Raw genomic sequence first — 22,500 nt, forward strand, 5'->3', positions numbered from 1 at the left:
GTTGTGTGTGTGTGTGGGTTTTGGTGTGTGTGTGTGTTACTTTTGGTGTTTTCTTTCAGGTTTTTTAAAATGGTTCTCTCCTCTTTTTTTGGAGGGGGGGGGGGGGGGGGGGGAGGGCAGGGATAAACATTAAAGAAAATATATGAATTGTAAAACATGATTTATGTGACACTTAATGACGTCATTCATGTTTATTAAATAGTTGTGTCACAATTTCAGCTTTAATTTGACACATTTTGCAGTCTCATAGTAACACAACCATATCTTTTTTGGTTGCTATCTACATAAAAAAATGGTTATTTGCTATGGATCAAAAATTGTAATATAGAAGGGAAATTATATCTAAAATATAAGTGCAGACAACTATTTTCATCACGATAACAGTTTTGGCATACAGATCATAAATACAAATTAACATAATATTGTGTTGGTATAATTGTAGTAATATTTAGCAGTTGATGATAACACTGGTATATAAATACGTGTGCAAATGGTAAATGTGATAAACGATTCAATTCAGTATGTTAATACACACGTATTTGTTTACCACGTAATACATGCTACGATTTGTTATAGTATATAATAACCATGTATATATGATTCAGAATATGTGATGAATAGCATATTTTTCTCTTATTCATAAATGTCTTAACCCGTAGAGTGTTGCAGACGTGTATACACGTTATAGGTAAATTATTATGACGTCACATAGAACCGTTGTCATAGGGTCCCTATGGTTTGACTGTTTTAATTTTGTTTACATATGAAACTGTAAATGGATAATAGGTGCATAAAATCCTGAAAGATATAGACAACTGGCAGGTGAGAATCGATGTTCATTGGAAATTAAAAAAAAAAAAAAATAATAATAATAAAGATGGGTTTGTTTTTATTCTATGATGTTGCCGTTTTCATTTCTTAGTGTAGGCCTACCCACATGCTACAACGAACTGTAATATACATTGCTATATCACCTGACAATTACACAAGAACAGTTGTAGAGTTTTTTTCAAACATTTCAAAATCCCCCACTAAAAACCTCTCGGTAGTTTCTATGAAACACGTTTTATTATAACACGAACTGACGACGTCTGGTACCCAAAAGGACGTTCGCGCCATTTTCGACAGCTGATCACGTGATGTCATTGTTGACCTCGTTTCCCCTTTCCCAATCGATTTAAAAAAAAATGATTTGTTGATGTTATACCAGATGTTATAAAACAGTTGTTATTTATTACAAAAATGGATCATTTGACAGCACAAGTACCACTTCCTTTTATCACGAAAGATGTCAGTAGCGCCAGTCTATCAACGAATATCAGTGCTGTGTTGTTTTCTTTTTCTATTGGGGTTTTTCTTCTTTCTTTCTTTGTATTATTTTTTTGTTTTTGTCTGGATGTACATGCATTATTAATTCATTAATTTATTATGGTTATACTTCATAAACAAACATTCACTAAACTCTCTGGTAGGGTAATGCAGTGTAATTTTGCATGCGTCTTACAGTCCTATATCACTATTCAGAATGATGAATTGCCTAAACAAAAATAAATAATAATAATAATTGTTTTGTTTGTACTAATAAAGGTGAACTACATTTACTCTCAATACTGTTTCTCTCCCCAACCCCCATCATATAACTCTTACATTAAACCAAACTACCAGTAGGTTATGTATTCTCAAAAGTTCGGGGAGGCTGATAGGACCGCAGAGGGGATTGCTTTAAACGTCCTCAATTGTAGGAACTAATCACAAATCCGAACATGGCATGTCACACATATAATTATGGAGCGGCAAGGCGCTGCATTTGCATTAGTCCAGTAGATGTGGTTATGCTTGTATACAGGCAGTTTAACAAGGAGGGGAGCGGGGTGTTCTTACTCTGACAAGTGCAGTTTTTAGGGATCATGCTTCGGAAAATATATTGTGGGTGGGGAGGGAGAGATAAAATTTTCTTGAATACGGAGGGGTTTCTACCTCGAAAACATTGCCGTAGGCAGGATTTTGTAGCGGGGGGGGTGGGGGGCAGGCACTTTGCAGCCAAGTAAACAATGTTATCGAGTACGCCACTGATCACACCTAAATATGCCGGGATTGGGGGGGGGGGGGATGCCCCCACCCCCACCCCCGGTTACGCCACTGATTGAAATACACGCCGCTGCTTGAAGTTTCATTATTATATTTTAATAAAGATTGAAAGAGATTTGAAAACAGAATAAAGATTTTTGGAAATAATCCCGTAACATGGGAAAACATTTTCTGTTCGTTTTCTTTTTATATTCTTCAAATGAATCCATCACATTGATATCGCTGATAGAAGTAGTTTCGATTTTATAAAGGCGGTCAAAATAATATTTCACACCCAAGATAAATTATTTTTATGATGAACACTACATTATAATAAAACTGACATAGAAACAATTTGGTTTCCATGGTTTCGGGCCGACAGTTAAATGGAGAATTACGTGACAAAGACGTCTGACCTAGATATGCAAATTAGGTGTATCCTGTTTCGATACAGTCTGTTGTATCGTAGTGTTTAGTAATAGCCCTACATTGTCCGGTATAATATATTTTTGGTAGAAGAATACAACTTTTTGTTTTGATTTAACCATTTTCGTTAACACATATCATTTGGCATCTTCCACTACACAATCAGTGTCATATTTTCTATGCGAGTTTAAGCAGACGATCTTATTTTTCCAAAAGGTATGCATGTTTCCGACTCTTTTTTTCCGTCATATTATTATTATTTCTTTTAAAAAACAAACTGTTTTGATAACGTCTTTGTAATTTAAAAGTAGTTATTACAGTAGTTGTAAATTAAGTGAAAACACTAATTAAAATGTGCAACTTCCTATTTTTTAAGTAATGTCCGTGCTCATTATGTAAGGTCAGGTGTCGAACAGCACGTGTGTGCTTGTACACGGTTAATAGTTTTGCTCAGCAACCATTAAATTGGTAGCTCGAGTCACCTCCAGCCCTCTGCTTATTGATATGTAGGGGAACTACATATCAATATCAATATCAATATCAATATCAATAAGGGGAGGGCTGGAGGTGACTCGATCCGGTAAAAAATGTACATTTACCGACCAGTGATGTTACTTTATTATTTACGATTGAATAACGGGGCCATTCAACAAATTTTACCAGGGACGGCGGAATCAAGGAGACGTTGGGGGGGGGGGGGGGGGGGGGGGGGGGGGGGGGGGGGGGCTGCCAGATCGAAAAAAAGAAGTTTGTTTTATTTAACGACGCCACTAGAGCACATTGATTTTGTATATTATCATCGGCTATTGGACGTCAAACATATCGAGGGGTTAGTGTCAGAACCCATTATATGGTGAATTATACAAAAATTAGTTAATTACCTTGTCAGCATCATGGAAATGTGTACTATCATTTCACAATATCTCATTCAAATCAATCATTTATTTGTGCTTTTATACATCAGAACCCAGACCAATTATCTTGTATGTCCATTTCCACAAAAAGCCAAAACCATGTTTTCAGCACTACCTTATTCTGTCTCTCTAGACTTTTGTAGTACCACCCATAGCTGACAGACATAACACGTTAGCTTACAACACTGGATTGTGGTGGGCTGTGAACTTTCTGAGGAGATTGAATCCTAGGTGCCAGACCGTATGACACGCTAATGACACATGCTAGCTCTTAGTGTTTACATCCAGCGATGGTGTTTTATTTAAACTATCTCTGGCTGGATGTTTTGGCTTACAAAGAAATAGCAGGTATCTAGAATTAATTGTTTACGCTACACGATGATCTGTCCGTTGGTGATAATCTGAGATGGGCTGCAGACAAGGGGGGGGGGGGGGTGCTGGAAGTGTGTAGTGCTTAAACATCTGGAATGTGGTAAAATGTGTGTGTTGTTAACTAGTTGCTGAATAAATGTCGTTATATAAATAGCTTAATTAGAAGTGATTGCAGAGTTCATTTATCTCTACAGAAGAAACACGCAGATGAGAAAATATTAACTGAACAGAGACATAGAGAAACTAGTTACAAAGGAAAGTTATTTTCCTTTATTTTAGTTTGAATAGTTACTATGTGTATTAGAGAAAAAAATAATATAACTAAATTAATTTGCCGGGGGCAGAATGTAGCCCAGTAGTAAAGTGCTGGCCTGATGTGCAGTCAGTCTAGGATCGATCCCTGTTAGTGGAATCGTTGGACTATTTCTCATTCCAGCCAGTGCTTCGCAACTGGTGTTACAGACCATGCTATGTACTATCCTGCCTGTGGAATGATGCATGTATTAAAGATCCCTTGGTGCTAATAAAAAACAATAATAGTTGCCCATAGTTTCCTCTCTAAAATATACTTGTGGTCATTAACCACATGTCTGGCACCACATACCTGTAGTTGTGTTGATTGTGTCATTAAATATAAAATTGTTTTCTTTCTTTCTTTCTTTTTTTTTTTTTAAATATGGCTCCCATACGCAACAACCTTAGTTAAAAATTATGAACTAGCTATGTCTGTATTGCGTAGACAATGTGAATATTATATTTAAAAAAAAATGAAAATAAGAATGCTGGCCCAAAGATGATAAATGTTTTATGACCATACACAATAAAATATTTTAATTTACTTAGCATAGAGGGAAATTAGTTTATATTATTTCGAAGGCATCATCACAGGATTGTAACTTTTCTAGTCATTGTATATTTTATAGACATTATATAATATTTGACACATAGTTGAAAATGAATTAGTAGATAAAGGTCAAGCATTTTTCTTTAAATTAGAGTCCGTTCATATTATAACTAATTGGTTAGAAGAAGCGACCCCTTTATGTAAATGACATAACATAAATATGCATAGTACTAATAAATGTTGTTCATTGTAGTAGTTGAAATGCACATTCATATTTTCTGGGCTAAAATATCTAGATATTACTACACTAACTGGAATAATTGTAACATTTCAGATGTCCCAATGATAGGGGATCTCTGGTCATTATAACAAAGTGGTTACTGCTATAGTGTGTTTAAATAAAATATGTGTGTGTACATGGTTATCATTGTACGAGTGCATCAGACAAACATTACACTTAATCACGCACCAGATCAATGCTGACGATGAATGCATTAAACTGCATTTAGATATTTTTTTACGCCTGATCTCATTCTACTTAATCGCATTCACTGTTATCATTATTATAATATCAATTTATTAAACATTTTAATCAACAATCTTTATTCAATGAACAAATTAAAATGTTTCAAAACACTGACAATCAGAACATGAAACTATACCTGAAAATGTGTCTTATTTTTTTATCTACAGTTACCGCAATGTATTTGCAATTTATATATAATAAGACTAGTAGAGTAGTTCATTCCTGTACACGCATACAGTATATCACCCATGTCAGCATAGTTCAGTGGATATATGATTGATTGCCCTTGGTGGACCCATCGGTTTTTTGTCTTACTTCAAACAGTGCCCAGGACTGGTACATTAAACTAAAGATTGTGGTATGTACTTTCCTGTCAGTGAGGAAGTGTCTACAAATGATACCTAGTAGCTGTTTTCTTGGAGCAGCCACTATGCTGGTGGCAATTATCCTTTTCCATTTTATAGGCCAAGTGTCTAAATATCTCACAGAGAGGACATATAAAAATATGTGCTTGCGTGCCATTAAATATTTCTTTCCCATCCATGCCAATATCCAGCTAGTCAATAAACATTAACGGCGCATATATATTAGGGTAGCCAGGATTTTATACTGGGAGTGGAGTGGGGATAGAGGGCACTGCTTTTACACATGTTATGGGGCGACATGCATTATAAAAGTTGGTATTGTGAAGAAAAAAAAGGTATATTGGAGAAGGAAAGGTCCTCTTGTACCCAATCTCTGGCTACCCGGATACACCAGTGCATATCTGTGCAATTTAAAGTATATCAATCAATAGATTTTGGTTTCAACACAGTTATCTTTAGTAGTATTACTTGCATATTTAAAATATACTCAACAAAATGAATTAAGGACCAGTGTTAATCACAGATAACTTGTAAACATTGTTTCAGTAATATCTGACCCACGTTACATGCAAACATCTTGCACACAATGAGTTTTTTTGTGCATTTTTGTAAAACCTACGAAAATGCGTATTCTGCTAGAAATCTGTACACATTGATTGTAAATATATTTGTCATTTTATTCTCTTTAAATTGCTGTTTAAATCATTAAGTTAAAGAGCATTTGTTTTAGAACATGTTAAAACGTAGACACTTTACAACGAATGGAAACTTTTAAGGACAAAATGCCGAATATAGTTACTGGCCCTGTATTCATTTTGAATCGTTAAATTACTGTGTATCAAAAATCATTAAACGTACTAACTTATCTTAACTATTGAATTAACAGTATTAATTCAGTCAGTACCTCAACACTACAGATATGGTGCAGTTTACTCTGATAGCTTACAGTTCGTGTTTAATTAGTGTAATAAATATATCTGTTATAACTGGTATGATAGCTTACATTTCATGTAATTATTAATGTAATAAATATATCTGTTATAACTGGTATGATAGCTTAGATTTCATGTAATAATTAATGTAATAAATATATCTGTTAAAACTGATATGATAGCTTACATTTCATGTACTAATTAATGTTTTCAGGCTTTGCTTTGCTTAACAAATTGTTTTTCTAAAGTTTTTAAATGTTTCTAGCAACCTGCTACAATACCAGGTAACCTGATTCACCATCTCAGTGTAGGATAAGGTTACTGTGCACACAGCTGGAAACACCCATGATCCTTGCCAGTGTCTGCCACCCAGAGATAATTTGTTATTGTTTACAATTACTTCCTGCCTCCAGTACATTTTCAAAGTATTAACAACACAGGCCCAATTAGGTGTTTCAGAGCTGCTGCGAAATTGAAAGTTTACAGTATGCCATGTGGACTCACTGCAAGATAACATTATTCTTCACTTGAGATTTCACACAATTTGTCACATGCTGCGCTGTAAGAAACACTGTTTATAAAATAGCTTGCTCTGGCATGCTTGTTGGAGCTGTTTGTATTCAAGTTCCAGGCTCCAGAATAAATTAAATATTTCTTCATCTAATGACACCATGATCTATTATTATTAGCAGACAAAACATTTAAGTTTTATACTAAAACAAATAGCTGCTAGCATCTAAAAGCAAAATGTTTAGCAAAAGTTAAGTTTCCGATTTTTAAGTGCATTCCAAAGTTTTCAGTGCAGTTTCCTCAGATTGAAGTGGAAAGGAGATAAGTGGTTCTGGGACTAACCCCTCGATATGGTCATTCTGACACTTTTGTTTAGAGGAAACCCGCTGTCGCCACATAGGCTACACGTTTACGACAGATCCATGGTGGAAATAATTGTTTAGGGGGTTCGGGGGTATACTCTCCGGTAATCGTTTGAAAACTAGATGGCCTGAAATACAATTTCGTGCATTCTACAAATACAATTAATCTTTGCCTTCAGATTTACTACAATATATTATCTTTGATTAATATTTATTGTGGTTGGGGGTGTGGGGTGGGGGGGGGGGGGTACTAGAGCCCTGTCTCCGCCACGCCTGCTTACGTAACGCTCACAAGGAGAGGGGGAATCGTGGGATGCGTTTCTATACCGCTTTTGACCGAAACATATTACAAAAATATAACTTGAAAGAGGTTGCATGATAAACAAAATATATCAGGTTACTACGTTTTGATATATCAGTGTAACAGGCTCACTGAAGCTCGTCTGTTACACTGTTGTATAAACCTTGCTAAATAACCACGATATCAAAACGTAGACACTTGATATTCTATATTTTATTGCGAGGGTGGTCTCACAGAAACAAAACAAATTTCTTAAATGAGTTAGTATTTAATCCAATGGAAACTACTGTTTTCATTATTAACTATGTACATGACCTTTGACCTCTGGACCTTAATATTAATCAGATGCATTCTTCTTCTATAAGGGTCTGTTTAACAGACAGAGGATTATAATAACATTATTCAATGATTTTGGTAAAAGTAAACCTGCTTCAATTTCACTTTTTGGGCAGTTACCCAATTTGCAGTGGTTACCATGGTAACAGATGATTAAAATTACAAGAATTATATTATTTTAAAGGACATTTAATATTCTTAAGTATGTGTAATTTGAAGAATAATTAACAAAAATGTAGCAACAGTAACACTTTTAAAACTGTAGTTAATCCCGAAAATTATGATGAAACAAAACTGAAAGTACTGAGTATTTCTTGCAATTTTTTTTTATCAAACAAAGGTGTTTTCTGGGGGGGAAATCCATTAAAATCATCAACATAGTTAATAAATAAACACATAGTCTTATATTACAAGAACTTAGTTAATTAAAAAAAAAAAACGTTTTTATTAACTAGTGTCAGAGAACAAATATTTTGAACTTTGTACTTGTTGCCATTGTAACATAAATAAAATAATTTATTTTAAAATATTGTAGTGAAGTAGCCAGTCCATTACAGAATGTGCGTGTATATTTTTGTTTTAATATGCCACAAATTAAAAGAGATATCATTAAAAATATATGATAGGTCAAATTCTTGAATTTTTTTAAAAACAATGCAGACTGATACGAGTTAATATCAAACGTGAGAATACTTCAATCTGATGCTAATGTGGTATCTCAAAATTAATGTGTGTTGGGTATACATTATATAGTACTGTACAATGCACCAATAATGAATACCAACCTGTACATTTTGGCGGAGCCCATCCAGACTTGCACGTGCATCTTCCAGTACCTTCGTCACATTTAGATCCTTTACAGTTACCACATTTGCTAGAGCAAGACTGACCCCAAAAGCCATCTGCACAGGCTGTAATAAACCAAATTTTTTAAATGATAACTACCATCATCATTTTGTGTACAATAAAATGGAATATAAAAATGAAACATTAAACCCCAAACAGCGCAGCCAACACAAGGAACAATAAAATACACACCCAACACCCAAAAGAAAAAGAAAGAAAGAAAAAAAAACACACACAAACAAACAACCAGAAACTTAAATTAATGCTGTAAGTGGTTTATTCAAGAAGTAATAAACTAAGTTTTAGTAAAAGGTCAATTGCAATACCGTGTATATTTTGACTATAAAGCGTGTTATTATATTAGTAACCAATACATACATGTACAACGTCCAGTCTGTTTATTACAGGAAGACCCTTTACAATCTCCACAACTCTTGCAAGATTGACCCCAATATCCATCTGCACAGTCTAAGTATGTAAAGTAAAACACATTTATAACAATAATTAATGTTAAGCATTTTGACGGTTAGAGATTTGCTTTCTAAATCTATAAAAGTCAGCCAAGGCTACTCTCTCTCTCTCTCTCTCTCTCTCTCTCTCTCTCTCTCTCTCTCTCTCTCTCTCTCTCTCTCTCTCTCTCTCTCTCTCTCTCTCTCTCACACACACACACACACACACACACACACACACACACACACACACACACACACACACACACACACACACACACATGCAATAATCACAAACAAAGTTAAAGTTTGTTTGGTTAATGACTCCACTAGAACGCATTGATTTTTAATCATCGGCTATTGGATGTTGGTAATTTTGATACATAGTCTACGAGTGGATTCCGATACATTTTTCCATTACAAGCAATGATTATCTTATATGTTCCATACCATGGTTGGACTAGATGCTAGAACACACAACATTGCATGGTCAGATGTGGGGTTTGTTTAATATTATTTTTCATACTTTCGTTTTGTCTTGGTGTGTTTTGTGTGTGCGTGGGTGTGTGTGTGTGCGTGCGCGCGTGTGTGTGTGTGTGTGTGTTGTGTGTGTGTGTTGCTGTTGGGTGTTTTGTTTCAGGTTTTTTTTTGTGATTTTCTCTCTTTTTTGTTTGGGGTGGGGGGGGTATAAACATTAAAGAAAATATATGAATTGTAAAACATGATTTCTGTGACACTTAATGACGTCATTAGGGTTTATTAAATAGTTGTGTCACAATATCAGTTTTAATTTGACGCATTTTGCAGTCTCATAGTAACACAACCATATCTGTTTAGGTTCGTATCTACATACAAAAATTGGATATTTGCTATGGATAAAAAAATGTAATATAGAAGGGAAATTTGTATCTCAAATATAAGTGCAGACAACGATTTTCATCACGATAATGGTTTTGGCATACAGATCATTAATAAAAATTAACATAACATTGTGATGGTATAATTGTAGTAATATTTAGCAGTTGATGAAAACATTGGTATACAACTACGTGTACACATCGTAAATCATGTTAATACACACGTATTTGTTTCCCACGTAATACATGCTACGATTTGTATAGTATATAATAACCATGTATATATGATTCAGAATATGTGATGAATAGCATCTTTCGTCTTATTCAGAAATGTCTTAAGATCAAACGTGAGAATACTTCAGTCTGATGCTAATGCGGTATCTCAAAATTAATGTGTCTTGGGTATGCATTATATAGTAGTGTACAATGCACCAATAACGAATACTAACCTGTACATTTTGGCGGAGCCCATCCAGACTTGCACGTGCATCTTCCAGTAGCTTTGTCACATTTAGATCCTTTACAGTTACCACATTTGCTAGAGCAAGACTGACCCCAAAAGCCATCTGCACATGCTGTAATAAAACAAAAATTAAAAATATTAACTACCATCATCATTTTGTGTACGATAAAATGGAATTTAAAAATGATACATTAAACCCCAAACAACTCACTCAACACAAGCAACAATAAAATGCACACCCAACACCCAAAAGAAAAAGAAAGAAAGAAAGAAAAAAACACACACACACAAACAAACAACGGGACACTTAAAATAATGCTGTCAGTGGTTTATTCAAGACGTGATTAACTCGGTTTTAATAAAAGGTCAATTGCATGATTTGATATTGGTAACTCGTCTAAAATACGTTTATATTCTGACAATGAAGCGTGCTATTATATTAGTAACCAATACATACATGTACAATGTCCATTCTGTTTATTACAGGAAGACCCTTTACACTGTCCACATTTCTTGCAAGACTGACCCCAATATCCATCTGCACAGTCTAAGTATGTAAAGCAAAACAAATTTATTACAATAATTAACGTTAAGCATTTTGACGGTTAGAGATGTGCTTTCTAAATGTATAACAGTCTGTCACACACACACACACACACACACACACACACACACACACACACACACACACACACACACACACTATACATCACATATACATAATAACAAAGTTAAAGTTTGTTTGGTTAAAGACACCACTAGAGGACATTGATATTTGAATCATCGGCTATTGGATGTTGATCATTTTGACAAGTAGTCTACGACAGGAAACCTGCTACATTTCCCCATTAGAAGTAATTGTAATGTTCTATGTACCATCCCACAGAGAGGATAGCACATACCATGGACTTTGAAATACCAGTCGTGGTGCATTGGCTGGATTGAGATATAGCCAAACGGGCCGACCGGCGGGAATAATCACAAACAGACACGTACGCACACAAAAACATACACAAGCAAACAAATGGGCATGAACAGACGCAATCGCACATAACCACACACTTGTGAACGCACACATAACACACACACACACACACACACACATACGCACACAAACACACACACCAGCAGTATCTATTACATACGTCAAATCGGTGATGGGAGGGAGATCAGTGCCCCACAACTATTGAGATTACCGGGGTATGTTGAGAGTTCTGCGATGAACCGTTTTTACACTTTGTGGTGTTCCTCCTACAAAACGTTACCAAATGTAAGCACATTCTATACTGAGATTACTCTTGAAGTATGTTTGCGTGTTCTGCGATGAAAACGATATTTAGGCTTTCTGGTGTTCCTCCTGCACATATAAAGCCCAAAACGTTACGTACAAATGTATGTTAGCGTAGTTTATCTCCAGGTCATACGTAATTTGTTATTGTGTACGTCTTATACGTGTATGTACTGATTATGAAACGTGTTATTATATTAGTAGCCAATACATGCCTGTACATGTCTTTCCAGCCCATCCTGTCTCACACTGGCAACTTCCAGTCTTTTTATCACAAGAAGACCCTTTACAATGTCCACATTTCTTGCAAGACTGACCCCAATATCCATTTGCACAGGCTAAGTATGAAAAGCAAAACACAATTATTCCATTAATTAATGTAAAGCATTTTGACAACTAGAAATGTGTTTTCTAAATAGAAGTTAGCCAACGCTACTCTCTCTCTCTCTCTCTCTCTCTCTCTCTCTCTCTCTCTCTCTCTCTCTCTCTCTCTCTCTCTCTCTCTCTCTCTCTCTCTCTCTCTCTAACACCAGACACACACACACACACACACACACACACACATACATACATACATACACACACACGCAGTAATACACAATATCAAAGTATCTAACACACACAACACGGACTAATCACAAACAAAGTTAAAGTTTGTTTGGTTAAAGACACCACTAGAACGCATTTATTTTTAATCATCTGCTATTGGCTGTTGGTAATTTTGATCAATAGTCTACGAGTGGATTCTGCTACATTTTTTTCCATTACAAGCAATGTATATCTTCTATGTACCATCCCATGGTGGGACTAGATGCTAGAACACACAACATTGCATGGTCAGATGTGGGGTTTGTTTATTATTGTTTTTCATACTTTATTTTTGTCTTGGTGTGTGTGCGTGTCCGTGTGTGTGTGTGTGTGTGCGCGCGCGTGTGTTTCTGTGTGCACGTGTGTGTGTGCACGTGTGTGTGTGCTAGTGTTGGGTGTTTTGTTTCAGGGTGGGGTTTTTTGGTGTTTTTCTCTCTTTTTTGGGAGGGAGGGGGGGGGGGGGGGGGATAAAACATTAAAGAAAATATATGAATTGTAAAACATGATTTCTGTGAAACTTAATGACGTTATTCGGGTTTACTAAATAGTTGTGTCACAATGTCAGCTTTAATTTGACACATTTTGCAGTCTCATAGTAACACAACCATATCTTTCTTGGTTGGTATCTACATAAAAAAAAAATGGATATCTGCTATGGATCAAAAATTGTAATATAGAACGGAAATTATATCTCAGATATAAGTGCAGACAACTATTTTAACCAGGATAACGGTTTTGGCATACAGATCATAAATAAAAAAAATAACATAATAATTATTGTGTTGGTATAATTGTAGTAATATTTAGCAGTTCATGATAACATTGGTATATAACTACGTGTGTAAATGGTAAATGTGATAAGAGATTCAATTCAGTATGTTAATACACATGTATTTGTTTACCACATAATACTGGCTACGATTTGTATAGTATATAATAACTAGGTATATATGAATCAGAATATGTGATGAATAGCACCTCTTATCCATAAATGTCTTAACCCGTAGAGTCCTGCAGACGTGTATACACGTTATAGGTAAAGTATTATGACGTCACATAGAACCGTTATCATAGGGTCGTATGGGTTTTTTTTACATATGAAACCGTAAATGGATAATAGGTGGATAAAATCCTCAAAGATATAGACAACTGACAGGTGAGAATCAATGTTTACTGGAAATTAAAAAAAGAAAAGAAAAAAAAAGATGCGTTTGTTTTTAATCTATGATGTTGCCGTTTTTATTCCTTAGTGTAGGCCTACCCACATGCTACAAAGAACTGTATTATACACTGCTATATCACTAGAATTACAAGAACACTGTAGCTTCACTTCAAAATATTACTCAAAGGTAGTTATATGAAACACCTGACAACATCTGGTACCCAAAAGGACATTCGCGCCATTTTCGACAGCTGATCACGTGATGTCATTGTTGAGGTCAAATTCTTGAAACTTTTTAAAACCAATGCAGCCTGATACGGGTTAATATCAAACGTGAGAATACTTCAATCTGATGCTAATGCGGTATCTCAGAATTAATGTGTGTTGGGTGTACATTATACAGCACTGTACAATGCACCAATAACGAATAACAACCTGTACATTTTGGCGGAGCCCATCCAGACTTGCACGTGCATCTTCCAGTACCTTCGTCACATTTAGATCCTTTACAGTTACCACATTTGCTAGAGCAAGACTGTCCCCAAAAGCCATCTGCACATGCTGTAGTAAACCAAAAATTATAAATTATAACTACCATCATCGTTTTGTGTACCATAAAGTGGAATATAAAAATTAAACATTAAACCCCAAACAACTCACCAGACACAAGCAACAATAAAATACACCCACAACACCCAAAAGAAAAGAAAGTAAGAAAAAAACACACACACACAAACAAACAACGGGAAACTTAAAATAATGCTGTCAGTGGTTTATTCAAGAAGTGATTAACTCAGTTTTAGTAAAAGGTTAATTACATGATTATATAGGTAAATCGTCTGCAATACGTGTATATTCTGACTATGAAGCGTGTTATTGTATTAGTAACCAATACATACATGTACAACGTCCAGTCTGTTTATTACAGGACGACCCTTTACAATCTCCACATTTCTTGCACGACTGACCCCAATATCCATCTGCACAGTCTAAGTATGTAAAGCAAAAAACATTTATTACAATAATTAGGGTTAAGCATTTTGACGGTTAGAGATGTGCTTTCTAAATCTATAAAAGTCAGCCAACACTACAAACACACACACACACACACACACACACACGCGCGCGCGCACGCGCGCGCACACACACACACACACACACTATTAATGACATACACATAATAACAAATTTAAAGTTTGTTTGGTTAAAGACACCACTAGAAAGCATTGATTTTTAATCATTGGCTATTGGATGTTGGTCATTTTGACAAATAGTCTATGCCAGGAAACCCGATACATTTTCTCATTGGAAGTAATTGATATGTTCTATGTACCATCCCACAGAGAGCATAGCACATGCCATGGACTTTGAAATACCAGTTGTGGTGCACTGGCTGGATTGACATATAGCCAAACGGGCCGACCGGCGGGAATAATCACAAACAGACACGTACGCACTCAAAAACATACAGAAGCAAACAATCGGGCATGAACAGACGCAATCGCACATAATCACACTTGTGAACGCACACATAACACACACATAGCTCACACACACAAAGACACACACACGCACACAAAGACACACGCACACACACCAGCAGTATCTATTACATACGTCAAATCGGTGATGGTAGGGAGATCAGTGCCTCCCAACTATTGAGATTACCGACGTATGTTTAGAGTTCTGCGATGAACGATATTTAGGCTTTCTGGTGTTCCTCTTACAAAACGTTACCAAATGTATGTTAGCGCATTCTCATACTAGAATACTCTTGAAGTATGTGTTGCGTGTTTCGTTATGCATGTACACTATATCAGTAATGAAAAGCTACCTGCACATATAATTTGAGCCCAACCAGTTTAACACGTACAACTTCCATATTTTTTTTTCGTAGTTTTATTAAAAGGTCAGTTACATAATTTGATATTGGTAAGTCGTCTCCAATACGTGCATGTACTTATTATGATTGAGATATAGCCAAACAAGCCGACCGTCAGGAATAATCAATAACAGACACGTACGCACAAAAAAACATACACAAGCAAACAAACGGGCATGGACAGACGCAATCGCACATAATCACACACTTGTGAACGCGCACATAAACACACACACAACACACACACACACACACACACACACACACACACACACACACACACACACACACACACACACACCAGCAGCAGCATCTATTACATACGTCAAATCGGTGATGGGAGGGAGATCAGTGCATGCTTAGAGTTCTGCGATGAACGATATTTAGGCTTTCTGGTGTTCATCTTACAAGACGTTACCAAATGTATGATAGCGCATTCTCATATTAGAATACTCTTGAAGGAGGTGTTGGGTGTTTCATTATGCATGTACACTATATCAGTAATGAAAAGCTACCTGCATATATAATTGGAGCCCAACCAGTCTAACACGTACAACTTCCATGGGTTTTTTCATAGTTGTATTAAAAGGTCAATTACATCATTTGATATTGTTAAGTCGTCTCCAATGCGTGTATATATTGATTACGAAACGTGTTATTATATTAGTAGCCAATACATGCATGCACATGTCGGTGGATTCCATCCTGTATGACATTGGCAACTTCCAGTCTTTTTTATCACATGAAGACCCTTTACAATTCCCAGATTTCTTGCAAGACTGACCCCAATATCCATTTTCACAGACTGAGTATGAACAGCAAAACACCATTATTACATAAATTAATGTAAAGCATTTTGACGGTTACAAATGTGTTTTCTAAATGTATAGAAGTTAGCCAACGCTACTCTCTCTCTAATACTTTATTTTTGTCTTGGTATGTGTGTGTGTGTGTGTGTGTGTGTGTGCGTGTGTGCGTGTGTGTGTATGTGTGTGTGTGTCTGTGTGTGACTGTTGGAGTTTTCTTTCACGATTTTTGTGGGGTTTTTTCTTTTTTTTTCTTTTTTTCTTGCGGGGGGGGGGGGGGGGGGGGGGGAAAGGGGGGGGGGAGGGAGAAAGTAAACATTAAAGAAAATATATGAATTGTAAAACATGATTGCTGTGACAATTAGTGACGTCATTCGGGTTTATTAAATAGTTGCGTCACAATTTCAGCTTTAATTTGACAGACTTTGCAGTCTCATAGTAACACTACCATATCTTTTCAAGTTGGTATCTACATAGAACAATTTGATATTTCCTATGGATCAAAAAATTGTAATATAGAAGGGAAATTATATGTCAAATATAAGTGCAGACAAAGATTTTCATCACGATAACAGTTTTGGCATACAGATCATAAATAAACATTAATTATTAATATCAATTTACATAACATTGTGTTGGTATAATTGTAGTAATATTTAGGACTTGGCGATACCATTAGTATATAACTATCTATACAAATGGTAAATGTGATAAGAGATTCAATTCAGTATACTAATACACACACATTTGTTTACCAAATAATATATGCTACGGTTTGTATAGTATATAATAAGCATGCATATATTAGTCAGAATATGTAATGAATAGCTTCTTTTTTTCTTATTCAAATGTATGTGTGTCGGGTATTCATTATATAGTACTGTACAATGCATCAATAAAGAATACCAACCTGTACATTTTGGCGGAGCCCATCCAGACTTGCACGTGCAACTTCCAGTACCTTTGTCACATTTAGATCCTTTACAGTTACCACATTTCTTAGAACAAGACTGACCCCAAAAGCCATCTACACATGCTGTAATAAAAAAAAATATAAATGTCAACTACCATCATTATTTTATGTAGGAAAAATTGCCCATAAAAATGAAAAATTAAACATCAAACAAAACTCACCCAAGACAAGCAAAAATAAAATACCCCAAACCCCAAAGAAAAAGAAAGAAAAAGAAAGAAAGAAAAGAAAAAACCCACAAAAAACCCACCCGAGAACTTAAAGCAATGGTGTCAGTAGTTTATTCAAGAAGTGATTAAATCACAATCCGTTTTAGTAAACGGTCAGTTACATGATTTGATATTGGTAAATCGTCTTCAGTACGTGTATATGCTGACTATGAATGATTAGTATACTAGTGACCAATACATACATGTACAACGTCCATTCTGCTTATTACAGGATGACCCTTTACATTGTCCACATCTCTTGCAAGATTCACCCCAATAGCCATCTGCACAGTCTAAGTATGTAAAGCAAAACATACTTATTACAATAATTAAAGTTAAGCATCATGACGATTAGATTTGCTTTCTAAATGTAAAAAAAATCAGTCAACGCTACATTCAAACTCTCTCTCTGTGTCTCTCGCTGTGTCTCTCTCTCTCTCTCTCTCTCTCTCTCTCTCTCTCTCTCTCTCTCTCTCTCTCTCTGTGTGTGTCTCTCGCTGTGTGTCTCTCTCTCTCTCTCTCTCTCTCTCTCTCTCTCTCTCTCTCTCTCTCTCTCTCTCTCTCTCTCTCTCTCTCTCTCTCGCACGAAGACGTAACACACACATACACATACACAAACACAGACACGAACAAACGCACACACACACACACAAACAAACACGCACACATACAAACAAATACACACCAGTACCTAGTACATACGTCAAATCGGGGATGGGAGGGAGATCATTGTTGCAAAACTTTTGAGATTTCTGACGCATGTTTAGAGTTCTGTGGTGAACAATATTCAGGTTTTCTGAGGTTCGTCTTATAAAACGTTAAAAGAGGTATGCTAGGTTATCCTCATACTAGAATACTCTTAGAGAGAGATAGATAGATAGAGAGAGGGAGAGAGAGGGAGAGAGAGAGAGAGGAGAGAGAGAGAGAGAGAGAGAGAGAGAGAGAGAGAGAGAGAGAGAGAGAGAGAGAGAGAGAGAGAGAGAGAGAGAGAGAGAGAGGAAACCTGGAAGTTGTACATGTTAGACTGGGTCAAATCGGGGATGGGAGGGAGATGATTGCCCCCCCCCCCCCCCCCCCCCCCCCCCCCCCCCCCCCCCACCCCCCCCCCCAACAATTGAGATTACCGACCCATGTCTAGAGTTCTGTGATGAACAAGATATAGGCTTTCTGGTATTCTTCTTACAAAATGTTACCAATGTATGTTAGCGCATTCTCATACTGAAATACTTTTAAAGTAGGTGTTGCGTATTTCATTATGCATGTGCACTAGTATATTAGTATATACTCTTCAAAAAAAGAAACGCAAAAGGGTACAAATGGGTTATAACTCCGATTTTATGTTTCCTACCGGTTCATGCTTTGTGAATATAAGGTCATTGCATGTCCCAAACACATTCCCACGGTTACATTCGATAAAACGCAGCTACTGTACAATAAAGTTCCAAAATGTGAATATTCGCAAAAACGAAGCCACGTGCAAACCATGTCACCACTGCACGTGCGTTGTCTGCACGTGCAACATGAACATCGACAGTATAAAAGTGCAGGGTGTTCGCTTGCCTGGCCTCTGTATCTGGCCGACAGTTGACAATCCAGGACATGCCACGTCTCAGTGAACCGCAGAGAAACAATGCCATCGGCCGACTAGACGCAGGCGAATCCAGAACGGCCGTTGCCAGGGCATTCCATGTGTCCCCAAGCACCATCTCCAGACTGTGGGACCGTTACCAGCAACATGGATCAACACGTGACCTCCCTAGATCCGGTCGACCACGGGTCACTACCCCCGGGCAGGACCGCTACATCCGGGTACGCCACCTTCGGGAACGATTGACTACTGCCACCTCCACAGCCGCAGCAATACCAGGTTTGCGCAGGATATCCGACCAGACCGTACGGAACCGCCTAAGTGAGGTAGGATTCGTGCCAGACGTCCAGTTCGAGGTGTCATCTTAACACCACAACACCGTCGACTCCGACTGCAGTGGTGCCAGAATTCATCGACAATGGCCTCAACTGCGATGGAGACAGGTGTGGTTCAGTGACGATTCCCGATTTCTGGCTCCGACGTCATGATGGAAGATGTCGCGTGTATAGGCGTCGTGGTGAACGTTATATGCGGCAAACTGCGTGCAGGAAGTGGACAGATTCGGCGGGGGTAGTGTCATGGTGTGGGCAGCCATCTCACACACTGGCAGAACTAACCTGGTCCACATGCAGGGCCAAACCTGAAAGCACAGGGCTACATTGACCAGATCCTCCGGCCACAATCGTTTTCCAGTTATGGCCAACGCCAACGCAGTGTTCCAACATGACAACACCAGGCCTCACACAGCACGTCTCACAACGGCTTTCCTACAGAACAACAACATTAATGTCCTTCCTTGGCCATCGATATCACCGGATTTGAAACCCAATTGAGCATCTATGGGACGAGTTGTTACCGACGCCTCCGACAGCGACAAACCACAGCCCCAGACCCTGCCCGAGCTGGCAGCAGCCTTGCAGGCCGAGTGGGCCACCATCCCCCGGGACGTCATCAGTACTCTGGTTGCTTCAATGGGCAGGCGGTGCCAGGCAGTTTGTCAACACACGCGGAGGCCACACCCGGTATTGACTCCAGATGACCTTGACCTTGGTGGTGTGTCCTATCACTTACTCACAATGGACTAGAGTGAATTGTGAACAATCCTGCAACATTTGGTAATTATCGGACTCACCATTCAATAATTAAATCAATTCCCAAATGTTACGACAATGTGGTTTTAGCGTTTCTTCTTTTTTTGTTATATATATATATATATATATATATATATATATATATATATATATATATATATATATATATATATATATATATATCAGTAATGAAAAGCTGCTACCATACCTAACTGGAGCCCAGCCAGTCTAACACATACAACTTCTAGGGGTTTTTTCTCCATAGTTTTATTAAAAGGTCAATTATATAATCTGATATTGGGAAGTCGTCTCCAATACGTGTATGTACTGATTATGAAACGTGCTATTATATTAGTAGCCAATACATGCCTGTACATGTCTGTCCAGCCCATCCTGTCTCACACTGGCAACTTCCTGTATTTTTATCACAGGAAGACCCTTTACAATTTCCACATTTCTTGCAAGACTGACCCCAATATCCATTTGCACAGACTAAGTATGGAAAGGAAAACACGTTTATTACAATAATTAATGTTAAGCATTTTGACGTTTAGAAATGTGTTTTCTAAATGTATAGAAGTTAGCCAACGCTACTCTCTCTCTCTCTCTCTCTCTCTCTCTCTCTCTCTCTCTCTCTCTCTCTCTCTCTCTCTCTCTCTCTCTCTCTCTCTCTCTCTAACACACACACACACACACACACACACGCACACGCACTAATCACAAACAAAGTTAAAGTTTGTTTGGTTAAAGACACCACTAGAACGCATTTATTTTTAATCATCTGCTATTGGCTCTTGGTAATTTTGATAAATAGTCTACGAGTGGATTTCGCTACATTTTTCCATTACAAGCAATGCATATTTTCTATGTACCATCCCATGTTTGGACTAGATGCAAGAACACACAACATTGCATGGTCAGATGTGGGGTCTGTTTATTATTGTTTTCATTATTTTCGTTTTGTCTTGGTGTGTGTGTGTGTGTGCATGCGTGTGTGCGTGTGTGTGTACGTGTGTGCGTGCATGCGCGTGTGCGTGTGTGTTACTATTGGATGTTTTGTTTCAGGGATTTTTGTGTTTTTTTGGAGGGGGGATAAACATGATAGAAAATATATGAATTGTAAAACATGATTTCTGCGACACTTAATGACGTTATTTCGGTTCATTAAATAGTTGTGTCACAATTTCAGCTTTAATTTAAATATTTAGCAGTCTCATAGTAACACATCCATATCATTTTTAGGATGGTATCTACTCACGATAACGGTTTTGGCATACAGATCATCAATAACAATTAATATAATATTGTGTTGGTATAATTGTAGTAATATTTAGCAGTTGATGATAACATTAGTATATAACTACGTGTACAAATGGTAAATGTGATAATAGATTCAATTCAGTATGTTAATACACACGTATTTGTTTACCACATAATATATGCTACGATTTTTATATGATTCAGAATATGTAATGAATATCAGCTTTTTTTCTTATTCATAAATGTCTTAAGATCAAATGTGAGAATGTTTCAATCTGATGCTAATGCGGTACCTCAAAATTTATCTCTGTCTGGTATTCATTATATTGTACTGTACAATACATCAATAACGAATACCAACCTGTACATTTTGGCGGAGCCCATCCAGACTTGCACGTGCAACTTCCAGTAGCTTTGTCACATTTAGATCCTTTACAGTTACCACATTTGCTAGAGCAAGACTGACCCCAAAAGCCATCTGCACATGCTGTAATAAAACAGAAATTATAAATGTTAACTGCCATCATCATTTTGTGTACCATAAAATGGAATATAAAAACGAAATATTAATCAACAAACAACTCACCCAACACAACCAACAATAAAATACACCCCCAACACCCAAAAGAAAAACAACGAAAAAAACAACGCACACAAACAAACAGCCGGAAAATTTAAATAATGCTGTCAGTGGTTTATTCAAAAAGTGATTAATTCAGTTTTAGTAAAATGTCAATTACATGATTTGATATAGGTAAATCGTCTACAATACGTGCATATTCTGACTACGAAGCGTGTTATTATATTAATAACCAATACATACATGTACAACGTCCAGTCTGTTTATTACAGGAAGACCCTTTACAATCTCCACATTTCTTGCAAGACTGACCCCAATATCCATCTGCACAGTCTAAGTATGTAAAGCAAAACACATTTATTACAATAATTATGGTTAAGCATTTTGACGGTTAGAGATGTGCTTTTTAAATATATAAAAGTCAGCCAACACACACACACACACACACACACACACACACACATATACACACACACACGCACGCACGCACGCACAAACATACA

The 22,500-nt window shown here is 36.9% G+C and overlaps 1 protein-coding gene across 1 annotated transcript in view; it reads right to left on the bottom strand.

Annotated features, from left to right (window-relative positions):
* The window catches only part of LOC121385897 (cell death abnormality protein 1-like), a 42,780-nt gene that overhangs the window by 5,135 nt on the left and 15,145 nt on the right, over window positions 1–22,500 (bottom strand). The window contains exons 6-17 of the mRNA XM_041516688.1: window positions 22,241–22,330; window positions 21,779–21,904; window positions 20,527–20,649; window positions 17,682–17,771; window positions 17,207–17,332; window positions 14,508–14,597; window positions 14,044–14,169; window positions 12,074–12,196; window positions 11,028–11,117; window positions 10,557–10,682; window positions 9,180–9,269; window positions 8,741–8,866 (exon numbers count right to left, since the gene is read on the bottom strand). Of these exons, the coding sequence (XP_041372622.1) occupies window positions 8,741–8,866; window positions 9,180–9,269; window positions 10,557–10,682; window positions 11,028–11,117; window positions 12,074–12,196; window positions 14,044–14,169; window positions 14,508–14,597; window positions 17,207–17,332; window positions 17,682–17,771; window positions 20,527–20,649; window positions 21,779–21,904; window positions 22,241–22,330 (1,326 nt within the window). The remainder of the gene's footprint in view (window positions 1–8,740; window positions 8,867–9,179; window positions 9,270–10,556; window positions 10,683–11,027; window positions 11,118–12,073; window positions 12,197–14,043; window positions 14,170–14,507; window positions 14,598–17,206; window positions 17,333–17,681; window positions 17,772–20,526; window positions 20,650–21,778; window positions 21,905–22,240; window positions 22,331–22,500) is intronic.

Source organism: Gigantopelta aegis, chromosome 12, assembly GCF_016097555.1.
Source record: "Gigantopelta aegis isolate Gae_Host chromosome 12, Gae_host_genome, whole genome shotgun sequence".
Lineage (NCBI taxonomy): Eukaryota > Metazoa > Mollusca > Gastropoda > Neomphalida > Peltospiridae > Gigantopelta > Gigantopelta aegis.